The sequence below is a fragment of the Macrobrachium rosenbergii genome, chromosome 41, assembly GCF_040412425.1.
Source record: "Macrobrachium rosenbergii isolate ZJJX-2024 chromosome 41, ASM4041242v1, whole genome shotgun sequence".
Lineage (NCBI taxonomy): Eukaryota > Metazoa > Arthropoda > Malacostraca > Decapoda > Palaemonidae > Macrobrachium > Macrobrachium rosenbergii.
The window spans coordinates 47,104,732-47,126,644 of record NC_089781.1 but is presented as its reverse complement, the minus strand read 5'-3'; the positions used below and the strand labels follow the sequence as shown (position 1 = coordinate 47,126,644).

Sequence of the window (21,913 nt, the reverse complement as noted above, 5' to 3'; positions counted from 1 at the left end):
GATACAGGGATTAGTCAGACGCGTCCCTTGTCTTGGGGGGGAGTATTTGTAAAGTCACCACATCGGCGCCAGCGTAGTGTTTCGGCGGCGCCATTAACTAAATCTCCGCTGAGCATGTTTTCTTTGGTGACTTCCCATTTTCTTCAAACTCAATTAGTCACGCCTAAGACGTGCCAGGTCACGCATTTTTAACCATTTTTACTTTATACGTATTTATACAAATGTCACACATTGTGTATCATATGTTTCTTCATTCACAGGCATCAAGACTGTATCCATATTGAAGTTCTGTATGTTTTGTATTGTAATTTGTACTCGTTCACTGCATATTATTGTTTATTGTTTGGCCTCAGGTCACAGTCAATTCCATTGTCTTTCGCGGGCCGGCGCTAGTCGGCATTCATATAAACTGCCTGGATCTGCAGTAAAGTAGCAGTAACTTTTATCTGCTCGTTTCTTTGACACCTTTACAAGTTTCTGAAGTACCTGAAAATTATTCGGGGCAATGAATTTGCTTGAAGCTCACAAATGGAAGGCTGCAATGAATGAAGAGATGCAGTCTCTTAAAGATAATAAAACTTATGAATTGTCCAGTTTGGCAACAGACCTTTCTGTTGTTGGTGGATGATGAGTCTATGTTTTAAAAGAAGGATTGACAGGGGAAGAGCAATTTAAAGCCCGCTATGTTGCAAAGGGGTATTCCCAGGTAGAAAGTATCGATTATACCGATACATTTTCATCTACTGCATGCATGGCCTCAATTAGAATGCTTATGCAAATGTCAGTGCAAGAAAATTTTATGGTAGGCTTACATTGTATGGATTTCAGAAGTGCATATTTTAATTCCAGCATTGATTGTGAAATTTTTGTGCAACAGCTTGAGGGTTAGGCCTATATTGAGACAAGCAAGAATGGTGAGCAATTAGTTTGGAAACTGAACAAATCTTTGTATGGTTTAAAGCAATCATGTAGGAATTAGAATGATTGTGCACTATTGAAATATTGTAGTAAGCCTAATATTTGTCATGACTTGAACCGACCCTGATTTAAGTTATACAGTGTCTGAGCTTTCTCAGCATATGGCAGAGCCTTCTCAGGGCACGACCACACTGCAAACGGCCAGCGGCATGGCAGCGTCTATCAACTAGCAGCAGCAGTAGCATCAATGCGTTGCATGGCCACACTGAAGCCGTTGAAGACGCGCGATACACGTTAGTCGAAGCTTATCATGAGTGCGAAACATCATCATCAAGTTTGTCAAGTAAATTATTTTTATTTGAAAATGCTTCCATGAAATTTGATGAAAAGCCAGTAAAAAATCGGGATTCATTATTTTAAGAGAAGAATGGAATATAGTGAATTTTATAATTATATATATATACAGTCTCGAACGCACGATGACAAATTTTTATGAATATTTACGAATGAGCCAGGGCTGGTTCGATATATTGCTCAGCAAACTTGAAAAGAGCCTGAATAAACCTGTAACAAGCTTCAGAGAGCCCAATTCTCCCGAAGGAAAATGCTTGAAATTCGGCTTTTTTTTTTTTTTTAAACATGCTGCATCGTGTGCGACGAGCAGCGAGGTTTAGTGTCGCACCGCTCGTGCTGCGCGACTCGCCTCTTGCAGTGTGGTCGTACCCACAGAGTCATCTATCAGTGTGTGAATTTGTTTTGTACTGGAAAGGTACAGAGGATTGTAATCTAGTTTTTCAGGTTGTTGTTGCCATATGAATGTACAGTATATGGTTCTCCTACTTCTTGGAGAAGTAAGGAGCCGAGTATTGTAGCTGCAGGTTGTGAAGTAGAGAATTCATGTGTCTTTAACATTTGCTATCCAAAAACTAAATTTTTGCAACAGTTATTTACTGATAAGATTTGTGTGAAAATTAAATCCATCAGTGTGTTTGTAGATAACCGGGGTGCAATTAAACTTGCTAAGATCAAAATGTGTAGACATACTTTATCATTTTATTCACAGGGAAATTCAGAATGGAAATATTAATTTAATGTGTGTCCCTTCCAGTGAGAATAAAGCAGATGTGTTTACTAAACCTGTGACTAAAACAGTTGAACCATTTTAGGATGCGTTATTAAGAATGTACTTTCGTTGACCTTTGAATTGATTTTCAATATTTTTCATGATAAATTTGTGTTTACCTTCATATTTTAGGATTATTACCTAATTGAATTTATGCTGATTGTGATATATGCATTCTTTTATATGTGCTGTTCTAATACTTTTTGTAACGTTTGTCCATTGGATATGAGTTTCTTTGAGATATACCACTGAAATGGAATTAAAGTTTATGAGGGGGTGTTAGGAAAGTAAACATCTTTTATTTTCAATATTATGATGCCCCTTCAAGTACGATATGCTTGTGCGCCTTCATTTGTCTTTTACCTATAATACCTTTGTTGTCGAGCTGCTCCCGTCCGCTGTCTGTGTGTGTTCAGAATAAACGATGTAGCCTATACTTAACCTGGACTTATTATTTAAACCCACCATCACGGCCATTGCACTAACAGTGTAATGCACAAACTTTGATAAAAACAAGAGTGCAGAAATTTTTAAAAAATGCAACAATAATGCAGAAATTTTGAAGTCCTATATAGCCTAACAGTACCAAATACCTTGTTTGTTATCACAACCGCACTTGACGTTAGGCTAACCTGGAAATATGATATGCAAGTTCCAGCTTATCTTTATATAATGCCTTTGATGGCATAGCATTACATTTAAGGGCCTTTCTACACCTGCTAAAGAAAGCCTTGCCTTTAGGTCATCTTCATAATCATCATCACTGAAATGAGCATAAAGGATGACAGCATGTTGGTGTGATCAGCACGGTGACGGGCATGAAACCATTCGGTTATTACAACCATAAACTGAGCAATTATTCGGCATTGGAAACCAAGAACCTTTAAGCTTCCATGTGCTATCTCAAACTATAGCCAACTGACCTAGTTCACTTAGCAAAGGCAGACATAACATGGGCGTCAGTGACATCATATTTTGCCACCGCTCACGAGTGTTACACCTGTTCATCTAGATCTTGATTCTTGTATTTGGATCTAATGCTCTGTAGCAGCAGGCATATCCAAAAAGCGTGAAGAGTTCGAGAAGTTAAGAAGCTCTGTGGTTATATATATATATATATATATATATATATATATATATATATATATATATATATATATATATATATATATATATATATATATATATATATATATATATATACATACACACACATATATATATACTGTATATATATATATATATATATATATATATATATATATATATATATACATATATATATATATATATATATATATATATATATATATATATATATATATATATATATATATATATATATATATATATATATATATATATATATATATATATATATATATATATATATATATATATATATATATATATATATATATATATATATGTATTATATGCAGTAAAACCCCATATTCGTGTTCTCATGATTCACAGACTCACTGATTCATGGGATTTTCTGTGGAGAACATAGCTATAAATTATTCACGAAAAAATTTGGCAGTTGGCAGAATTTTTTGTTGAAATATTCACTAATTAGTGTATTTTGATGTTATTTTCATGACTAAATGCATTTTCATGATAAAACATGATTCACTAATTTTCAAATAATAATAATAATAATAATAATAATAATAATAATAATAATAATAATAATAATAATAATAATAATAATAATGTAAGATTAAATATGTAATGAGATGAAATAATACGTAATGTTTATCTCTCTTTCTCTCCTTCCTATTTCCCAGTTATCTCTCTCTCTCTCTCTCTCTCTCTCTCTCTCTCTCTCTCTCTCTCTCTTACTGATGATGAGAATTTTGTTATGTGTTTTTGTTTTGTATGATAAATGATTTACCTAATAATAAGTACTAATTTCCAATAATAATAATAATAATAATAATAATAATAATAATAATAATAATAATAATAATATACTGTAATCACAACATTTAAGCATTTCTATAGTAAGTAAATGAAAAATTAAACAAACAAATTTCACCCCAATCTTTTTTTCCTGAGTCTTCAAGCTCATGGGGGAGGGTGAACCTGTCAAATATGTCAAGTGACCTGACAGCAGGATAGTATACTGAAAAATCTCTCTCCCCCCAAAGGGTAGAATGTGAGATAAATAGACAGCTAGATAAATAGATACTTAGTTCATAGTTTTTTAAAAGCATAACGTACATCTTTGGAAGACAAAAACAAACAATTCTTTTGTCAGTCGTTTAAAGAGAAATGAATTAACATTATTCAAGAGACTGAAGAGATAAACTCTCTCTCTCTCTCTCTCTCTCTCTCTCTCTCTCTCTCTCTCTCTCTCTCTCTCTCTCTCTTTGCTTGTGCTGGCTGAATATGAAATAGTGGTAACTCACTCTATCTTTCTGCTTAGTCTGGAAGGGTTAGAAGTACGTGTGTATATATTTTTAAGGGTACTAATGTCGAAAATGACTTTGAAATTATATTTTTAATAATATAATTTGAATGATTTACAGTAATAAAGTAATAATTTGAGACCTATTTGATGTAGGATGATACTTTAAGTATAAATTTGGTATTTGAACTTTCAAGATAGACAGTTTTAAGCATTTTTAGGGGGTGTTGACTATTTGTGGGGCATCTGGTACACATTCCCCATGAATAATGGGGTCCACTATGTATATTATTTTATTATATATATATATATATATATATATATATATATATATATATATATATATATAACTTGTTCACAGCTGTCCTGTTAGCAGTTACCAAGGATTGCTATTTAGGTATTTACATACTCGGAAACAACCAGACAAAAAATAAATAGTTGAAACAGGTCAACAAAGAATCCATAAAAGAGACATTCATATAGCATATGTAAAATTAATAAACATAGTTTTTGCACATGTAAAAGTATAAGTAAAATATAAATACAAAGTTATCAATATCAGGATAGAACAAGATAAATCAACAAAAATAAAGATAACTGAAATATTTTCATAAGTCCAACATCAACGACACATTTGGACTTATGAAAATATTTTTGTTATCTTTTATTTTTGTTATGTTTGATCTTGTTCTATTGATATTGATAACATTGTATTTATATTTTACTTATACTTTTTACACATGTAAAAACTACATTAATTTTACATATAGGCTACTATTTGAATGTCTCTTTCATGGATTCTTTGTTGACCTTCTGTTTTCAGCTGTTTATACAGGCATCACACTCCGGCTATTCAAGGCCACGACCATCGTAATTTGCTCATTACAACACGGTTACGCTCTAGGTACGACCAAATTGGCATCAATCGGCATGATTTGTAACCGCGTCGCTGAGTTTGGCAAAGTCCGCCAAGTGATGGCATGTGCGGGAGGCTGCATGACACCTACGCGGTCGAGCCATGACGACTGTTAAAAGTCACCATGTAATGCCGCATGATGCAACTGTGTTGTAATGTCATCACGACTGACGAGACGGTGTCGGCACTTGATTACGTCAGACGTAATTAGCAGTGTCAACATGTGCCATCCAGTACAAAGTATGCCATGTACTTGCTGTAAATTCTTTTGTACATTTTCAAGGTTATTATGAAAAGGCATTTTCACGACACATGATGCTGCTGTTGTGTCTGTTAATCATCGGCGACTGTTGTGTACAACTATGCACGTTCATAACCTTATCTCAACGTCCGCACTGCTGTTGTAAATGGTCATTATGTTTGATGTCATAGTGTCAGAATCAGAATTTTTCTTTTTTTTTTTTTGAGGCCCGAGGCCCGCGACTGATCCTGATCAGTCGTCAACCGCGTCGTGATGAGCAAATTACGACAGTCATGGTCTTGAATCGCCTAAGTGTGACGCTGGCATTATTTTTCATCTGGTTGTTTCCGAATATGTAAATACCTAAATAGCAATTCTTGGTAATTTGGTAATTGTTAACAGGACAGTTGTAAACAAGTTTACTAACAGATCTGTATGTTTTAACTGTTCATTTCAAAGTGCTAACTGCTGAATATTGGATTTTAACCATTAAATAGTTATATTTTTGACAAGTATTCCCTCAAAACAATATTATATATATGTGTGAATTTCTTTGTCAAAACTCATTTGTAGCTGAAGATGTCTCTAGACGAGACGAAACGTCCTAACCAATAAAACGTCCATAAAAATGAACTTTGGTGCTTTACTCCATCAGTTGCCTGAGGAACAGAGGAAGATAATAAGGAGAATTTAGAACATTAGTAAGAAACTAGTAAACTGCAACTTTGCTGTCATAGTTAACAATGTTTGCATATATATATATATATATATATATATATATATATATATATATATATATATATATATATATATATATATGTGTGTGTGTGTGTGTGTGTGTGTGTGTGTGTGTGTGTGTGTGTATGTATTATATACAGTACTGTATATGTGTGTGTGTGAAAGGAAATATTTTAATTGAACTGATATGATTTTTTGATAAAGACATTTATTGATGAAAATGTTTTTAATTATTGTTTTTGTTTCATTTTATAGAGGTATGAGCCAGAAGGATCTTTGTTCCAGCATTGTCGTTCAGCTTCTCTAGACGAGTTAACCAGCACCCAAGTAGTACCTGGATTGCCATCGCTTTTACCAGCTGATTTAAAAAGAAGGTAATTTAAATGTTTTCGAAGGTACAAACCACTGCCTTCACTTGAGCCTTCCACTTGAACATTCAAAGGAGGTTTAGATTGTGGGGGTAGGATATCCTCCTCAAGTGCAGATACAGCCTACTTTGAATCTTTCACCTTCCTATTTAAAGTCAAGATTCTCGCTTAGATTGATGGATCTGTTCCCAGCTTGTGGGAACGGAAGTGGGACTTGGGGTGTGAAAATGCTCTGTATATATGAGATATATTGCATTATTAGCAGGTAAAACCCATTGCCTTACAAGGGCAGAATATTTGTGTAAGTGAGAAGGGTGTTTGGAAACAACTTTCCAATGTATGGGCATAATTAAGTCAAATAATCCTTAATTTAAATCTGTCATATCCTCATCCGATTGATGGGTCAATAATGTAAGACTTCTTATGTTATGCATGGTAGGTTGGTAAAAAAAAAAAAAGTATTAAGGCGGGTAGAGCTGAAATCAAGGTTTAGGTATCCAATTGGAAATTCTGTAGAGTGCATTAGTGCTTTACTGAATAATACGAGAAGATGCGGGAAATGGTAGCCTGAGTCCATTATTAGCCATTATGGAACTGACAGAAATATCAAGCATTTGTAGGAGGCAACCATGATGTGTTTGAAGTGGACCTATCGATTTGATTCTAAACAAGGTTGAAGTAACTTTTTTCTTTTATTTAAAATGTCCAATGCACAAAATACATTATTCTTTAATTACAATGTCGTGTTTTGGAATTTCCATGTAACAGTATTCTACATATTGTTTTCATATTACAGCACATAGTAATCAACTCATATGACTCTCTTTTTCATAATTGTACAAATGCTCAGCGTACAATAATTACATTACCTAATTCGGTAATTTGCCGTCACAGACAATAATTAATATCCATCTTAGATAATGTTTGGCCTAACCGACCATAAGTGGTAAAGGGAACGGCATCGTACACAATTGAGCCAGCATTTTTCTAAAAGACACATTCCATACATTCCATGTATTTCCTTGAGAAAACCTTTAAAAAGTTCTCTTTATTATTACGTACTGCGCAAAACCCATCCGTCATAATTAAGTTTACACTTAAGATACATTATCAGATCAGACAACGACAGCTTTTCGCTTGACCCACCCACATTGCATATAGGTAACCTGTCATAGTGCACTGTTATCATCTAGTTTTGATTTACAGTGGAAATTAAACTTTAAAATCTTTATAAAGTTATCCGGATTCATACAACAAATCTTAAAAACACCTTTTGAAAGTACAACAAAAGTGGCCTAATGTGATTACAAAAATAAACAAGTAGAAGACCATCAGCTACGACCGGTAGCGCTTTGGTTACTCCCCAGATGCGGTAGAGTAAGGATGCATTCCACTCCTCCAGAAAGTGCTGCCAGACGCACGATCCATGGCTAACTTTAACCTTAAATAAAATAAAAACTACTGAGGCTCGAGGGTTGCAATTTGGTATGTTTGATGTTTGGAAGGTGGATGATCAACGTAGCAATTTGCCGCCCTCTAGCCTTAGTAGTTTTTAAGATCTCTGCAGGCACAATAGTTTTCTTTTACAGAAAACTAAAAATATGTAATATAAATTCTGTTTCACTGCAGTTATCACATAAATCTGAACCATTAATGCTTAAAATCTTTATTCTGTGATTTGTTGCCAAAATCCCATGCATATATTTGTATACAAGTTCCCTCTCCAAAGTACTTATAAAATCAATACCCAATCTAGCAGCGGGTAATCACTCTCAGTGGTTGGTTCTGAAGACAGTTTGAGATAATAATAAGTTTCCTTACGTGTAACAAGTGGAAAGTTGTTTTGCGTATACATTTTCCTTATGACCTCTATGGCAGTCGAGTAGAACGCCAGTGTCACATAAGATACATCAACTATTCCGCTTGACAATAACAGATCACTAAATCTGAGTTTACAATAGTACACACTCAAAGCAATTCCACTTAAAACATCTCTGCATACATCGAATATTCCCAAACACCCTTCACTTCTAAGTGAACACAGCATAGCCCTTCTTATTGGATTGTACAGTCACTCAGAAATGTTTTGCAGCATGTTCCAGAAGTTTTTGTCCACCTAACAGTAATTTGTTCTTTTGATATTTACAAGGAAATGTAATTTTCTGATTCGATTTTGGTTATTAATCATATGGTTAACAATATAAAAAAGAATGGTGAGTGAAAAATTCATATTACGAAAAATGACGAAACATTTTGAAAAATTTCACTTCAGATGACTGGGCAAAAGAGTCAAAGGAGAAACTATATTTCGAATCCAGATAAAAGCTTATTGACTAATAAAATAATACTGAATAATCATCAATGAAATTATATATAAATAAAGAAAGAAAGAATTCAACCATTATCGTTATCAAAAACAAAAAATAAAAAATCTCATAACGTCGTATGTTATCGTGTGTCTCCACATTTGGGCAGGAAAGTTAAACTAAACTGTCTCGTCACTTGCGCTGATAAGATGGGCAATAGATTCAGCCGCACCACAATCATTAGCTTGCATGAGACTAATGTTTCTATCGTAGATATTGCTCGGCAGCTTAGCGTAAATAAAACAACCATGTATAGAGGGATACAACAACAGAGAGAACGAGGAAATATGATAAATTCATTGTAAAAAGTGGAGGACGACCCCATTGTTGCACTACTATTAAGGATCATCATCGGATGATCACTGAAGGAGGCATCAAGGAGCTCCGTCTAACTCCCCTGACAACTGGTGTTGCTATAAAGAGAGAACATTACGCTCTCCCTTCAAGTTGCTGCTCAAAGCATTCGTAACAGGCTACATGAGACCAAGATATTTCATCATAGTCCTGCCAAGAAACACTTCATATCAGAGAAACACAAAGAATAGAGGTTAGGGTTTGCGTTACAAAATAATCCAGTGGCCGACGATTTCTGTAAGAGTCATCTTTTGTGATGAGGAGGAGACATTCTCCACTGATGAGCATGGTAGTCTTCTTCACTGCTGGCATTTAACAATAACTAAATTAATGGTGAACTTCTTGCTAATTTTAATTCTTTAGAAACTTAGATAATAAGAAATACAAAAATAGGCATTATATATTCAGTTAACTTCGTAAGAGGCATCAAAATGATAGGGCTAAGTAACAATGAAAGAAATGAGAAATTACACATGATGATAATATATATATATATATATATATATATATATATATATATATATATATATATATATATATATATATATATATATATAAATGTGATTATATTCTATGTATTACAAAAATAGACGTGAAATCTGTTAGTCTAGTTCAGTATATTTCATATTAAGTTTCACTAGTTCACAATATACATAGGATTAGTCATTCAAAAATTTGATTAATAATAATGTGCAAGCAAATCTTTACAAAAGTCGTGTTTGTTGATGTTAATAAGGCTAATAGTTGAACTTATAATAGCCGTAGGCCTATGTCTACAAAGTTCACACATATGAAGGTGATAAAACAATGATAGTGATGGCATTTGAAGATGAAAATATTAAAACATAAGAACAGTGATGACCTTTGAAGTATTATAGTAACATCCTTTAATCAAGTAAAGTATGACAACAGTCAACATTATCAGAAAAAGCCCTGTTTAAGGGAAACTGCAGGTAGCCTACTGAGTTGCCAGATGTCGCTATTATAAGCTGTTGTCCGAAAAGTTTTGAAGTATGTTGCAAAACATTTTTGAGTGATTTTACATCCCCTTCCAAATGTACCAAAAGATACATGCATTAATCTCACAAGTATATTTCTTTATTTGGGGTAGTGTATGGGCTATATACCATACTTTTGGAAAATTGACAACTTCCTCATACTCAACATATTTATGGCAGTTTCAACCTTATTCGCAATAACAGACCAGTTTCCATCGCACATCAAATCAAAGTTATTACAAAAGACAATACCAGAAATAACCAGTTAATCCAGTTACTTAAACCCATGATCATAGTTTTATTTGTGTTGTCTCGCATCTGTTGCGACCTCAAAGCTCTGAATTAATTTGCAACAAGCTGTAACCGAATTGAGTGTTGACACAAATACGTAAGAATCGTCAGCGAACCCTTGTGCTTTCATGATTATCTGATTTCGAAGACTAGAGCCAAATTTTTCTACACTATCTGTGCTTAGTAACTAATTGAATTAAGTGATGGGAGCTTCAGGTATGATAAAAAGATCTCTCAGAGATCATCACCTGGGGGCACTGTGGTGGTGTCTTCAATCTTATAGCCAAACAGATAACCTGCTGGAGGAAAGATGATGTCGAAAGAAAAGATAAACACAGAAAGCAGCTGTTAATCCAAAAATAATATGAAAGATGTGGGTGAGTCATTCGGCCTAAAGCTGGAGAGGGCTCATAAGAGATACTTTAGAATTTCAAAGCAACAGGGGAAGTAATATTATTTGGATTTTCTTTCATAAAGATTTCAGTAACACTAACGAGGGAATTTTTTTACAGTGAACTTTATGATTTTTTGGTGGTGATATCATCCAGCCATTAAAAAAAATTCAGAGGTCTTAGCAATGCCATCTTTATATTCAGCCTACAGAGAATGGAGGTTAAATGGATTGTCTCAGCTCAACACAGTGCTATGTAAGGAGATGTAAACTTAAGCAGCTCAAATCGTACAATGTTGAAAGACTCATGATATGTGAAAATAAATGCAATGTGTTAGCAGTACATGAAAATTGCATGTACTATCTAACTTCATAAGAGTCTCTGAATGTCTCTAGAAGATGAACAAATCATGAACTCAGCATATTAAACTTTATTGTAAAAAAACATTGAAGTGAAGGCAGGAAATGGTATGCAGGTAGCTTTGCTGATTAACTTCAAACCTTCTTCACATGGATATAGTGAAACAGATACCCCTCACAGATTGTTCAACACTGAAATAACAGGTTTTGCTGTAGGAAAATTTTACATACTTTTCGTAGCCGCTGTGAGTCCTCAAAGGAGTTACACTCTCGTGGTCCCCCGAGGTCCCCACAAGACAGACTAACCAAAGTCAAAGAATTCTCTTACAGTTGATCTCGGCGAGAATATATAGTGTTTGTCTGCACAGTGACAGAATATAAAGGACTCAGGACAGGAGGGCTCTATCTCCTGTCCACAGCAATTACTTTGGTTTTCCATTCATCCTACTTGAACAGATGTGACAGCAGTGCATATGACAGCTATTTTTCTCATTACACTCCAGGTCTTTGCTAAATAAATGTTCATCCCAGTCCCATGCCTTTTTGTCAGGGAAAGTGGATGGGTTTGAGGATTTACAGCAGCTACCAAAAATAGGTTTTTTCTATGTCATAACTTTTTTTTTTTTAGCATAGCTGCTGTTTGTCCTCAAGGGAACTTGCAAAAGAAATTCAGAAGTGACCAAGTGGCTTAACTCCTAATAAATAAATCCCAAGAACCCAGATCAATTTATGGCCCGAAGTACTCTCCTGGCAATAGTGTTTCATGAATTTTTGATCCAAGGTAAAGTCACAGGTTATCAACCCTTTTCTTTATTCCGGATGCCCATTAGGATTTGGCAATAAAGAACATGAAACAACACACAAACCTATATTTGTATTATCCTTTGTGGTTCTAAGGTGACTTACCTAATTATGTTGGGTCTGGCTGGTGGATTATTGCACCTTCCGTGGTTCAGGAATACTGCCTCTAATAACCACCCCATATACACTCTGAGACTTCTTCGAAAGAAACGTTTTAGAAGAAAATACTACTCATCTTTTGGATGTTGTGGGACTTTGGAAAGGAGTAAGGGTCTGCCTCTTTAATGAGGGACACTAAAATAATTCTCAGTCCATGGAGAGAGAGAGTGTTGGTTTGTTTGTGCTAGGATGTACGATAAAGAGAACCCTCTGGGATGTTTACCATGACAGCTAGGTAAACCTTGAGTGCTTGAACTGGGCATAATGTTTTGTCCAAAATACTGAGTTCCCTTATCAGAAAAGGGGATACTTCCTTTAAAAGATCCTCATTCTTGGCCAAAATTGATAGGCCAGGAGACAATAGTAAATGGCAGCTAGATGTATATGTGATGAAAAGTTTTCCCCGTCCAAGAGAGTCTAGTTTGTTAATCCAAGCTCATGATGCCAAACGGTCAAGAAGACTGCTTTTTGGAGCCTACGAGTTACAGTTGTATTGGGCCCACTGAATTAAGGGGATAACAGGAGTCTAAAACCTTATTCAGGGACCAGTTAATGAGAAGCCTTGGAGGAGGGAATTAGCAATTTCCATATTAGAATCAATTCCAAAGCCATAAAGTAAGAGTTCTGACAATTCTGGTTTGTATGCCATAATTGTTTTAATAGCAAGCACTTGACCTCAAAAGATATATATAATAAAATATAAAACTTTTTCAACAGATTTCAACTGAGCTCTCAGCGTGGTGGTAATCTAACCACATTTTCCATACGGACCGGTATGTTGGATAGATGAAGTCCGTAGTTTTTACACTAGGTACCGAGTAATGTTAGGTAAATAATCTTCATGACAGACTAGATTTAAAAAATCCACACATGAAAGTCACAGCTCAAAAAAGGAAGGTGTGTAGACGACTTTCCCTCCTCCTGCCTGGGACAGAACAGCAGATGGCAATGAAATCTATTCTGTCACCTGTTGTTGAGGCAAAAGAAACAAATAGCTGTTTAGCCAATTTGGCGCCACTATGTTAGCAGTTCCATTGAAAGCTGGAGGAAAGAGGTATACTGTCCTCCATCCATTCCAGTCTTGTAAGAATGCATCACTTGCTATTCCCTGAATGCTCAGGTATAGAGACTCATACGAGTATGCTGAAAATTGCTGGTACTCACATGTGGCAAACAGGTCCACTTCCGGATGTGGAAGCATGTTGATGATTACCGACTTGAGAGGTGCTGAGTGTGAGCCCAACCTCATTATACAAGACACTACAGTCATATTGTTTAGGGCCAACAAAATGTGGATCTCTTTTGAAGGTTTCAGTTTCCTGAGATAGAAAGACAGCCAACAGCTCCAGGAAGCTGATCTGACACTCCCTCAGAACAGGTGACCATCTTCCCACTACCTGACAATTCTCCCAATGGCCTCCTGAATCTGTCAAGGAGGCATCTATATGTATTATCACCCATACGAATGGTGGAATCAAGTCGACCTCTTTTGCCTGAGACCCCTCCCAGGTCTGTGGATGGAGTGTCTTTCCAATCTCAGATGAAAGGGATTGCAAAGCCTTTTCCTGGAATGTGAAAGCTAGACCTGTTTACATTCTAAAATGGCAATCTTATGATTGGAACTACCACAACCACAGATTGTAACAGACCCAGGCTTTGTTCCAACTGTTGTCTGGAAAAGCTAGGCTGTGCAAGGAATCTTCTCAGGTCCTTCTTATTCTGGTTTAAGTGCTGCTGCGAAGAGACAGCCAGCTGCGAAGAGTATCCCGACAAATTCCCAGCCTCAGAAAACGCCTTATGGAATCTAAGGTGGGACTTGTTCCCATTTACTAGGAAACCTTTTTACTGGAGTCTGTGGAGTACCACTCTAATGTTTCTTCAACACACTTCTCTGGTGGCTCCCGAGATTAACCAATCATCTATGTAGACCATCAGTCAAATTCCTTCTTTTTTGAGCTCTTGGATACCTATTGCTGCTGATTTTGTGAAGATTCTTGGGCCAGCATTTAACTTGAAAGGCATGACTTTGAATCTGTATATTTCCTTCCCTATCCAAAACCCTATGAAGGGGTGGAAGGGAACTGTGGTAGAGACATGACAGATCTATAGAGACAGTCCAAGTCCCTTGTGGAATGAGCAAGTGTACATTGGCAGCAGTAATCATCTGAAACTTGTTACAGACGATATGTTTGTTCAAAATTGACAGGTCAAGGATCACCATCTCTACCCTAGCCCATTGAAAATAATACTGTGTCCCCAAGGGGAGGACTTCCACTGCAGTGTCCAGGAGTTGATTTCCCTTTTCCCCTGGTAAGAGTGTTTTTGTCCACTTCGAAAGGGGTGCTGCTGCTGTTGTCCTTTCTTTTTTGGTTGGAGGGATCCTTTAGTAGTGACTGGAGGCTTGTATGCTTCAATCCATAGCAAGCTTTCTTAGGCTTAGGAAGAGGAAACTCTCGAGAGCATTGTTTTTCTGATTCCTCTTTTCCAAGAGGAGCATATACAAGGTGTGTTAAAAAAATCTGACCTTTATGTTGGTGTTCAGTTTATTTTAGTCCACCTTGAGTATGTTTTTCATTTTCTTTGTGAGCCTAGTGTTGCCATAAACACTAGATGTTGTAATGAATGTTGGTGTTGCAAAATTGCATTTTCCTTTATGCCTAATTTGTAGGTCTGTAATGTTTTTATTGAGTTTCTTTAAAGGAGTAGTGACATTCATTTGTGTATTATATTTTTCAAAAGTGTTTGTCTGTATCGTGTTGATAGTCCACTGTTTGTTGTGGGTGCCTGACAGATTGTTGGAACCCCAAAACTCTAGCACCTCCATGCTTCATTTTTGGCTTATTCTTTTGTCATGTAAACCTTGTATTGCACATTTTTACAGTAAATAAAAGCCAACTGATTATGAAGATATCATCTTTGCTTCCAAACCAACCAAGTTTTAACAATGGCTATGGGCCCAGTCACAAGTGAAGATGAGAAGACAGTTAGCGGTGTACGGTAACGGTAAGCCAGGCTATGGATGGTAATCGTTTGTTTTGGGCGGCTGTGTTTCGACGGAGTACCAAGGCTAGTACTAGATAGGCTGGATTAATGCAGAGCCTTATTAGCAGGGACAGAGTTGTATACCACAAAGAATCGTTGGTGGGTTACTGTCATTTTTGGTGTGCTGTTGTCATCGACTGTCGTCGTTGTTGGATTACTGTCATTTTGGTGAGTTGTCAAGAGAAGCTATCCAGCCATGGAGCCCGGTAAGATTACCTTAGTACCGTTAAATGAGAAGAATTATGCTACATGGAAAGTGTAGGTAAAAATGCATTTGGTAAAAGATGATTTGTTCAGAATTGTGGAAGGGACAGAAGAAGCTCCTTCTGCAATAGATGCTGCAGCAGCTGTTCAGAAGTTTGAGTTAAGAAAAGACAGAGCTTTAGCTACAATTATGTTAGCAGTAGAGCCTAGACTTCTTTACTTAATAGGTGATCCTAAAGATCCAAAAGTGGTATGGCAGAAACTGCAGGATACATTTCAGAAAAATTCATTGGCCAATAAATTCAGGTTAAAAATAAAATGATACAGTCTGAAGCTGAAGCCTGGTGATGATTTACAAGGACATCTTAAAACTTTTGCAGAAATTTTTGAAGAATTAGCAGTTATTGGTGATCCAATAGAAGATGAAGACAGAGTAATAAATTTATTAGCTTCACTTCCTAATGATCATTCAACTTTAGTTACAGCTCTGGAAGGTATGGAAAAAGTTCCTTCATGGGAATCGGTCACTGAAAGGTTGCTGCATGTGTAAGAGGTGCAAAAAAACGAGCAGGTAAAAGAGTACTGCTGCTTTATTCAAGATCCAGGCAGTTTATATAGCGGCAGACTGGCGCCGTGCTGCGAAAGACAATGAGATCGTGAGTGACCTGATGTCAGTAATAATTAACAATAAAATACAGCAAACGAGTACACTTTACAGTGTAAAAATAGACAGAACTCAAAATGGATATAATCTTGATGCCTGTGAACGAAGAAATACAAGATACACAATTGACAACAGGTGAACAAATATAGACAGTTTAAATGATTGAATTCCTGTGACCTGGCATGTTAGGCGTGACCAATTGTATGGCGAAGAAAATGAGATGTCACCATAGAAAACTTGCTCAGCGGAGACTTTACGAATGACGTGTTCAGTAGAGACTTCACAGACGGCTTTGCAGGTGCCTTTACAAATACTCCCCCCCCCCACAAGACGTGGGATGCGTCTGATCAGTCTGCATATCTGCTGGGGCGCTGAAGTGTGCCACGGCTGAGTGAGGACAATGGGGAAGCACTCTGTGCGTGAGGCTGCCTGACTGTGGGTGAGGGCAGGCTTTTTCGGGGGCGGCCGCGCACCCACTTCTTGTGGGGGGCTGGCTGCGGCGAAGGGTGACCAGGCAGGAGTTGCGCTGTGGTGACGTCTGTGTCCTCCTCCGGGAGGGCGGGCTTGACTCGGTCTATAGATACCCAATCATTCCTCCTGGGAAGTGCAAGCAGGAATGCCTTGTTGTTCCACTCCAGCACGCGGAAGGGGCCCCTGTAGGGTTTGGTCAGTGGCGGGCGGACGGCGTCATCCCTGACGAAGACATGAGTGGTGGATGCCAGCCCTGGTGGTGTGAAGGTGGCCGACCTGTCGGTGTATGTCCGCTTGCAGGGGGCGAATTTGCTGACCACGTTGTGGAGCCTCTGCACTGATGGGTTGTGGCGATCTTCCGTCACAAGTTCGCCCGGGACCACGAGGGACTCGCCGTAGGTTTTCTCAGCTGCAGATGGGGCGCCGTCGGCCCAGGGGGCGGTCCTCAAGCTGATGAGTACCCACGGCAGCTGATATTTCCAGTCCTCGGCGGTGCAGCGGGTCATGAGAGACACCTTTAGGGACCTGTGAAACCGCTCGACCAAGCCACTGGCCGCTGGGTTGTAAGCCGTGGTGGTGTGATGTGTTGTCCCCAGCAGCCAAGCCAGGATGGACCACAACTCAGACAGGAAAGCGGGGCCCCTGTCGGTTGTGATGTGGTCTGGGACGCCGAAGCGGCTGACCCAACTGGAGAGCAGGGCCTCGGCACATGCGCTGGCGGTGGATTCTTGCATTGGTGTGGCTTCAGGCCACCTCGTTGAACGATCTACCACTGTCAGGAGATACCTGGACCCACCTGATGGGGGAAGGGGCCCGACGACGTCGATATGAATGTGGCTGAAGCGCCACTCTGGTCGCGAGAACTCGCCTACCCGGACTGTGTGTAACGTCCCACCTTGCTTGTCTGGCACTGCAGGCACTGTTTCGCCCAGGTCCTCGCGTCTTTCTGCACCCTGTGCCAGACGAACTTCCCTGACAGCAGCTTGGCCGTTGTCCTGCCGGAGGGATGTGAGAGGCCGTGGATGATGTCGAATACCTGGTGGCGGCGGGAGGCTGGAATCAAGGGGCGGGGCTGGCCGGTACTGACATCGCAGAGGAGACTTGGGCCCCTGGGGGTGAGGGGCATGTCCCTCCACTTCAGGGACATGATGGCGGTGCAGTAGGCTGGGGTTTCTGGGTCCACGATCTGTTCCCTGGTCAGGTCTTCGTAATTTACCCTGAGCTGCACTGCATTCAGTTCGACTCTGGAGAGGGCATCTGCCACGGGGTTCTTCTTGCCGGGAAGGTGCCTAACGGAGCAGGTGAACTCGGCGATGGCTGAGAGATGTCGCTGCTCCCTGGAAGACCATGCATACCCCTGCTTGGTGAAGGCGTGAACCAACGGCTGGTGGTCCGTGAAGATTGTGAAGGGTGTGCCCTCCAGGAGGAACTTGAAGTGCCGGGCTGCACGGTACACTGTGCAGAGTTCCCTGTCGAAGGTGCTGTAGCGGGCCTCTGCGGGGTTAAACTTCTTGCTGAAGAAGGCGATGGGCTGGGGAATGCCACCGATGACCTTTTCCAGGACAGTACCACAGGCGACATTGCTGGCGTCCGTCATCAGTTGGAGGGGGCGCTGGGATCCTGGTGTGCCAAGGCGGTTGCCTCGGCGAGGGCGGCCTTCGTCAGAGAGAAGGCCTGCTGCTGGCTGTCCCCACAACAAGGACTTTGGTTGACCTTTCAGAATTGCCGTCAGGGGAGCCGTGGTGTGCGCGACCCCGGGGATGAACCGCCTGTAGTAGTTCACCATCCTGAGGAACTCCTGGATGGCCTTGACGGAGGTGGGGACGGGGAACCTGGTGATGGCTGCGACCTTGGATGTGAGCGGGCGGACACCTGCCGGGGATATCTCGTGGCCCAGGAAGTCAGCTTTCTGGACGCCTGGTCGAAATGTACGAAGGTGCACTGCAGGACTGCTCGGGGAGGCTCATGGGCTGGAGGGCTTCTTGCAGATTCCCCAGGATGTTGTCCATCCGCTGGAAAGTCCATCTCAGCGATGATGTCTTTGTTCTTGGCCAGTCCTGATCTAAAGGTTGCCTGTAGTCGCCGCAGGGTCTCCAGGAGCCATCCGGTTTCTGCACCATGTGGAACCATGGGCTGGAGGGCTTCTTGCAGATTCCCATCCGCTCCATCTCAGCGAATGTGTTCTTGGCCTCCTGAAGGTGCCGTGGGGGAAGCGGAACCCATGTTAGTTTTTATATGATGGTATATGCCATGTTTGGCTGGGGCCCCGGGGATTTGGCGGAGCTCGGGCCTGAACACGTCCGGGAACTCTGTCAGCAGCTGTTTGTACTGGTGGGGGGCGGCGGAGCAGGTGGTGGGCGCCTTGGGTCCCATTCCCAAAGGGAGGGACCGGCAGGAGTCGGTGTCATGGAGGCGCTTCCACCCGACGTCGACTGCCAGCCCGAAGTGAGCAAGGAAGTCAGCACCCAGGAGCGGGGTCCCTACGTCCGCGACGACGAAGTCCCTGGAATAACTCCGGCCAAGGATGGAGATTGACAGGGGCCTGGTGCCGTAGGAGAGGATGGGGGATCCGTTGGCGGCCGTCAGGGAGGCAGCCAGATCCGGTTCACGCTTGAGGTCCTCTCTGGACGCTGGGAAGATTGATCTAACGGCCCCCGTGTCGACCAGCATCATCCTGCCGGAGACGGTGTCGCGAATGTAGAAGCCTAATGATTCTGGGCCCCTGGGCTTTTCGGCTGCCATGGCGGTCTGTCCTGCTGGCCGCCACCTCCCCCGTTTTTTGAACGGGTGAATGAACAGGGCGGCAGGCAGTTCCGGGCATCCTTGCCAAACCGCCTGTGGTAGTGGCACAGACCCGGTTAACTCCACTTGCTGTGGGGTGCTGGGCGCCTCCTGGTGACGTCATTGACCTCCTGCTCCGCGCCCTCTTCCTGCTGGACGGAGTTCACTGGTAGTGTGGGCGCTGTTAACCGCTCGTTACCTTCATGCACTCCGTCAGGTGCTGCGCCGTGCAGATCAGGACGTCGAGGGGCATGGTGTAGGGCTCGGGAATCAGTGTGCGGACCTCCGGGAGGAGCTGACGAAGGAGGAGCTCCCTCGACAGGCTTATTTCTTGCTGCTTTCTGCTACCGTCGAAGTCTGGGAGTTTGAGCAGGTCTTCAATTATGCCCCATGACTCCATCACGCTTAGATCCTGCTGTGGGATGACGGCAAGGTCGAGGGCGCTGGCGGCCCGCTCGGCGACTGGTAGGGAGCACGTCTCAAGGAGGGACTTCTTCAGGAGGCGGTACGTGAGGGGGCGTGCGGCAGACACCCACGGGACGAGTTTCCTATAGATTTCCTCCAGCAGGGCGTGAAGGATTGTGTCAGCCTGCAGCACCTCGTCGTGTAGGTCCGCCAGCCTGAACTGGCTCTTGACCCTATACAGCCATGACGTTGGGTTCCCCTGCAGCCCGTGATTGTTCTGCCGGGCAGGGGACCGCGCGAGGCGCGGGCTTGTGTGTGGAGGAGTGTGAGAGCCTCGGCGCGGGGCGGTCGCGGGTGAGATGGGAGGAAGGCAGACATCCGCATCCGTGAGGTTAGCGGTTAATTGCTCGAGGGAGGGGATGTCCGCGTCCATGCTCGCTCTTTGCCCTCTTAACTGGAGTGGGGTACTCACATCAAAATGCACTCAGAGGCGTGCCGTGCAAGTCCGTTAATGACGCTGGTGATTTTGCCGACGAGAGTCAGCACGCCCAAACGCTGGTTACAGCACCATCGTTAGTCTGCTAAGGGCGTGAGTAAGTTCCTGGAGCCAAGACTGAGTTGCTGTATGGGTCCGCTAATGGCTCCGGGACTACTCTGGGCGTCACCACTGTAAGAGGTGCAAAAAAACGAGCAGGTAAAAGAGTACTGCTGCTTTATTCAAGATCCAGGCAGTTTATATAGCGGCAGACTGGCGGTGTGCCGCGAAAGACAATGAGATCGTGAGTTACCTGAGGTCGATAATAATTAACAATAAAATACAGCAAACGAGTACACTTAACATTGTAAAAATAGACAGAACTCAAAATGGATATAATCTTGATGCCTGTGAACAAAGAAATACAAGATGCACAATTGACAACAGGTGAACAAATATATACACAGTTTAAATGATTGAATTCGTGTGACCTGGCACGTCAGGCGTGACCAATTGTATGGCGAAGAAAATGGGACGTCACCATAGAAAACTTGCTCAGCAGAGACTTTACGAACGACGCGTTCAGTAGAAACTTCACAGACGGCTTTGCAGGTGCCTTTACACATGAAGAATATAAAATTAAAGGTGATAGGCTTCAGCCTATGCAGGAAAGAGAAATTAAGTCTTTACTTGCTAAACAGAAAGAGTGTTAAGTGTTTTGAATGCAACAAGACAGGTCATGTAAAGAAAATGGTTGTATTTTTTTATTGAAAAGTGCAAGAAAAGGAAAGAGAATAATTAAAAGGGTCAGGGTCATAAGGTTAAACAAAGCCTAGTTGCCAAAGGGCAAGGTAGTGATGATGAGGTTACTTTATTTGTAGGTGCTTTATCTACTAGTGACACATGTGATGACTCTTGGGTACTTGATTCAGGTGCTACTCAGCATATGTGTAATAATAAGTCTTTCCTTACTAATTTTGTAAATCTAAGAACACTTTTTAAAGTTGAAGTGGGTGATGGGAGACCACTTACAGCTGTTGGTGAAGGCTCTGTGTCTTTGCAAGTTAATTTGCCTAACAATGAGGTAGAAAACCATATACTTGAAAAAGTTTTGTATGTGCCAGATTTAGCTCATAACTTTATTTCTATTTCTCAGGTTACAGTAGGACGTAATTTGACACAATTTTATGAACATTCATGCAAGATTTTCAGTAAGAAAAATAAGTTGCTAGGTGTGGGGAAAAAGTTAGGAAAATTATATATGCTTGATTGTTTCCAAAAGGCAGCTGCTCATTGATCATATGTAACTTCAGATGAAATCTTGTGGCATAGACGATTTTGTCATCTTGGAATGAATAATGTGAGAAAGTTGATTTCCAAAAATGTGGTTAGTGGCATTGATTGCAAAATTACTGTCTCATATGTCTGTGAAAA

General features: G+C 40.6%; 1 protein-coding gene across 3 annotated transcripts in view; it reads left to right on the top strand.

The window, feature by feature from the left end:
* Positions 1-21,913, top strand: part of INPP5E (Inositol-3-phosphate synthase) — an 830,915-nt gene that overhangs the window by 416,187 nt on the left and 392,815 nt on the right. For all 3 annotated transcript variants that reach the window (XM_067084336.1, XM_067084335.1, XM_067084334.1), the window contains one exon: positions 6,605-6,723. In XM_067084336.1, coding sequence (XP_066940437.1) covers positions 6,605-6,723 — 119 coding nt within the window. The remainder of the gene's footprint in view (positions 1-6,604; positions 6,724-21,913) is intronic.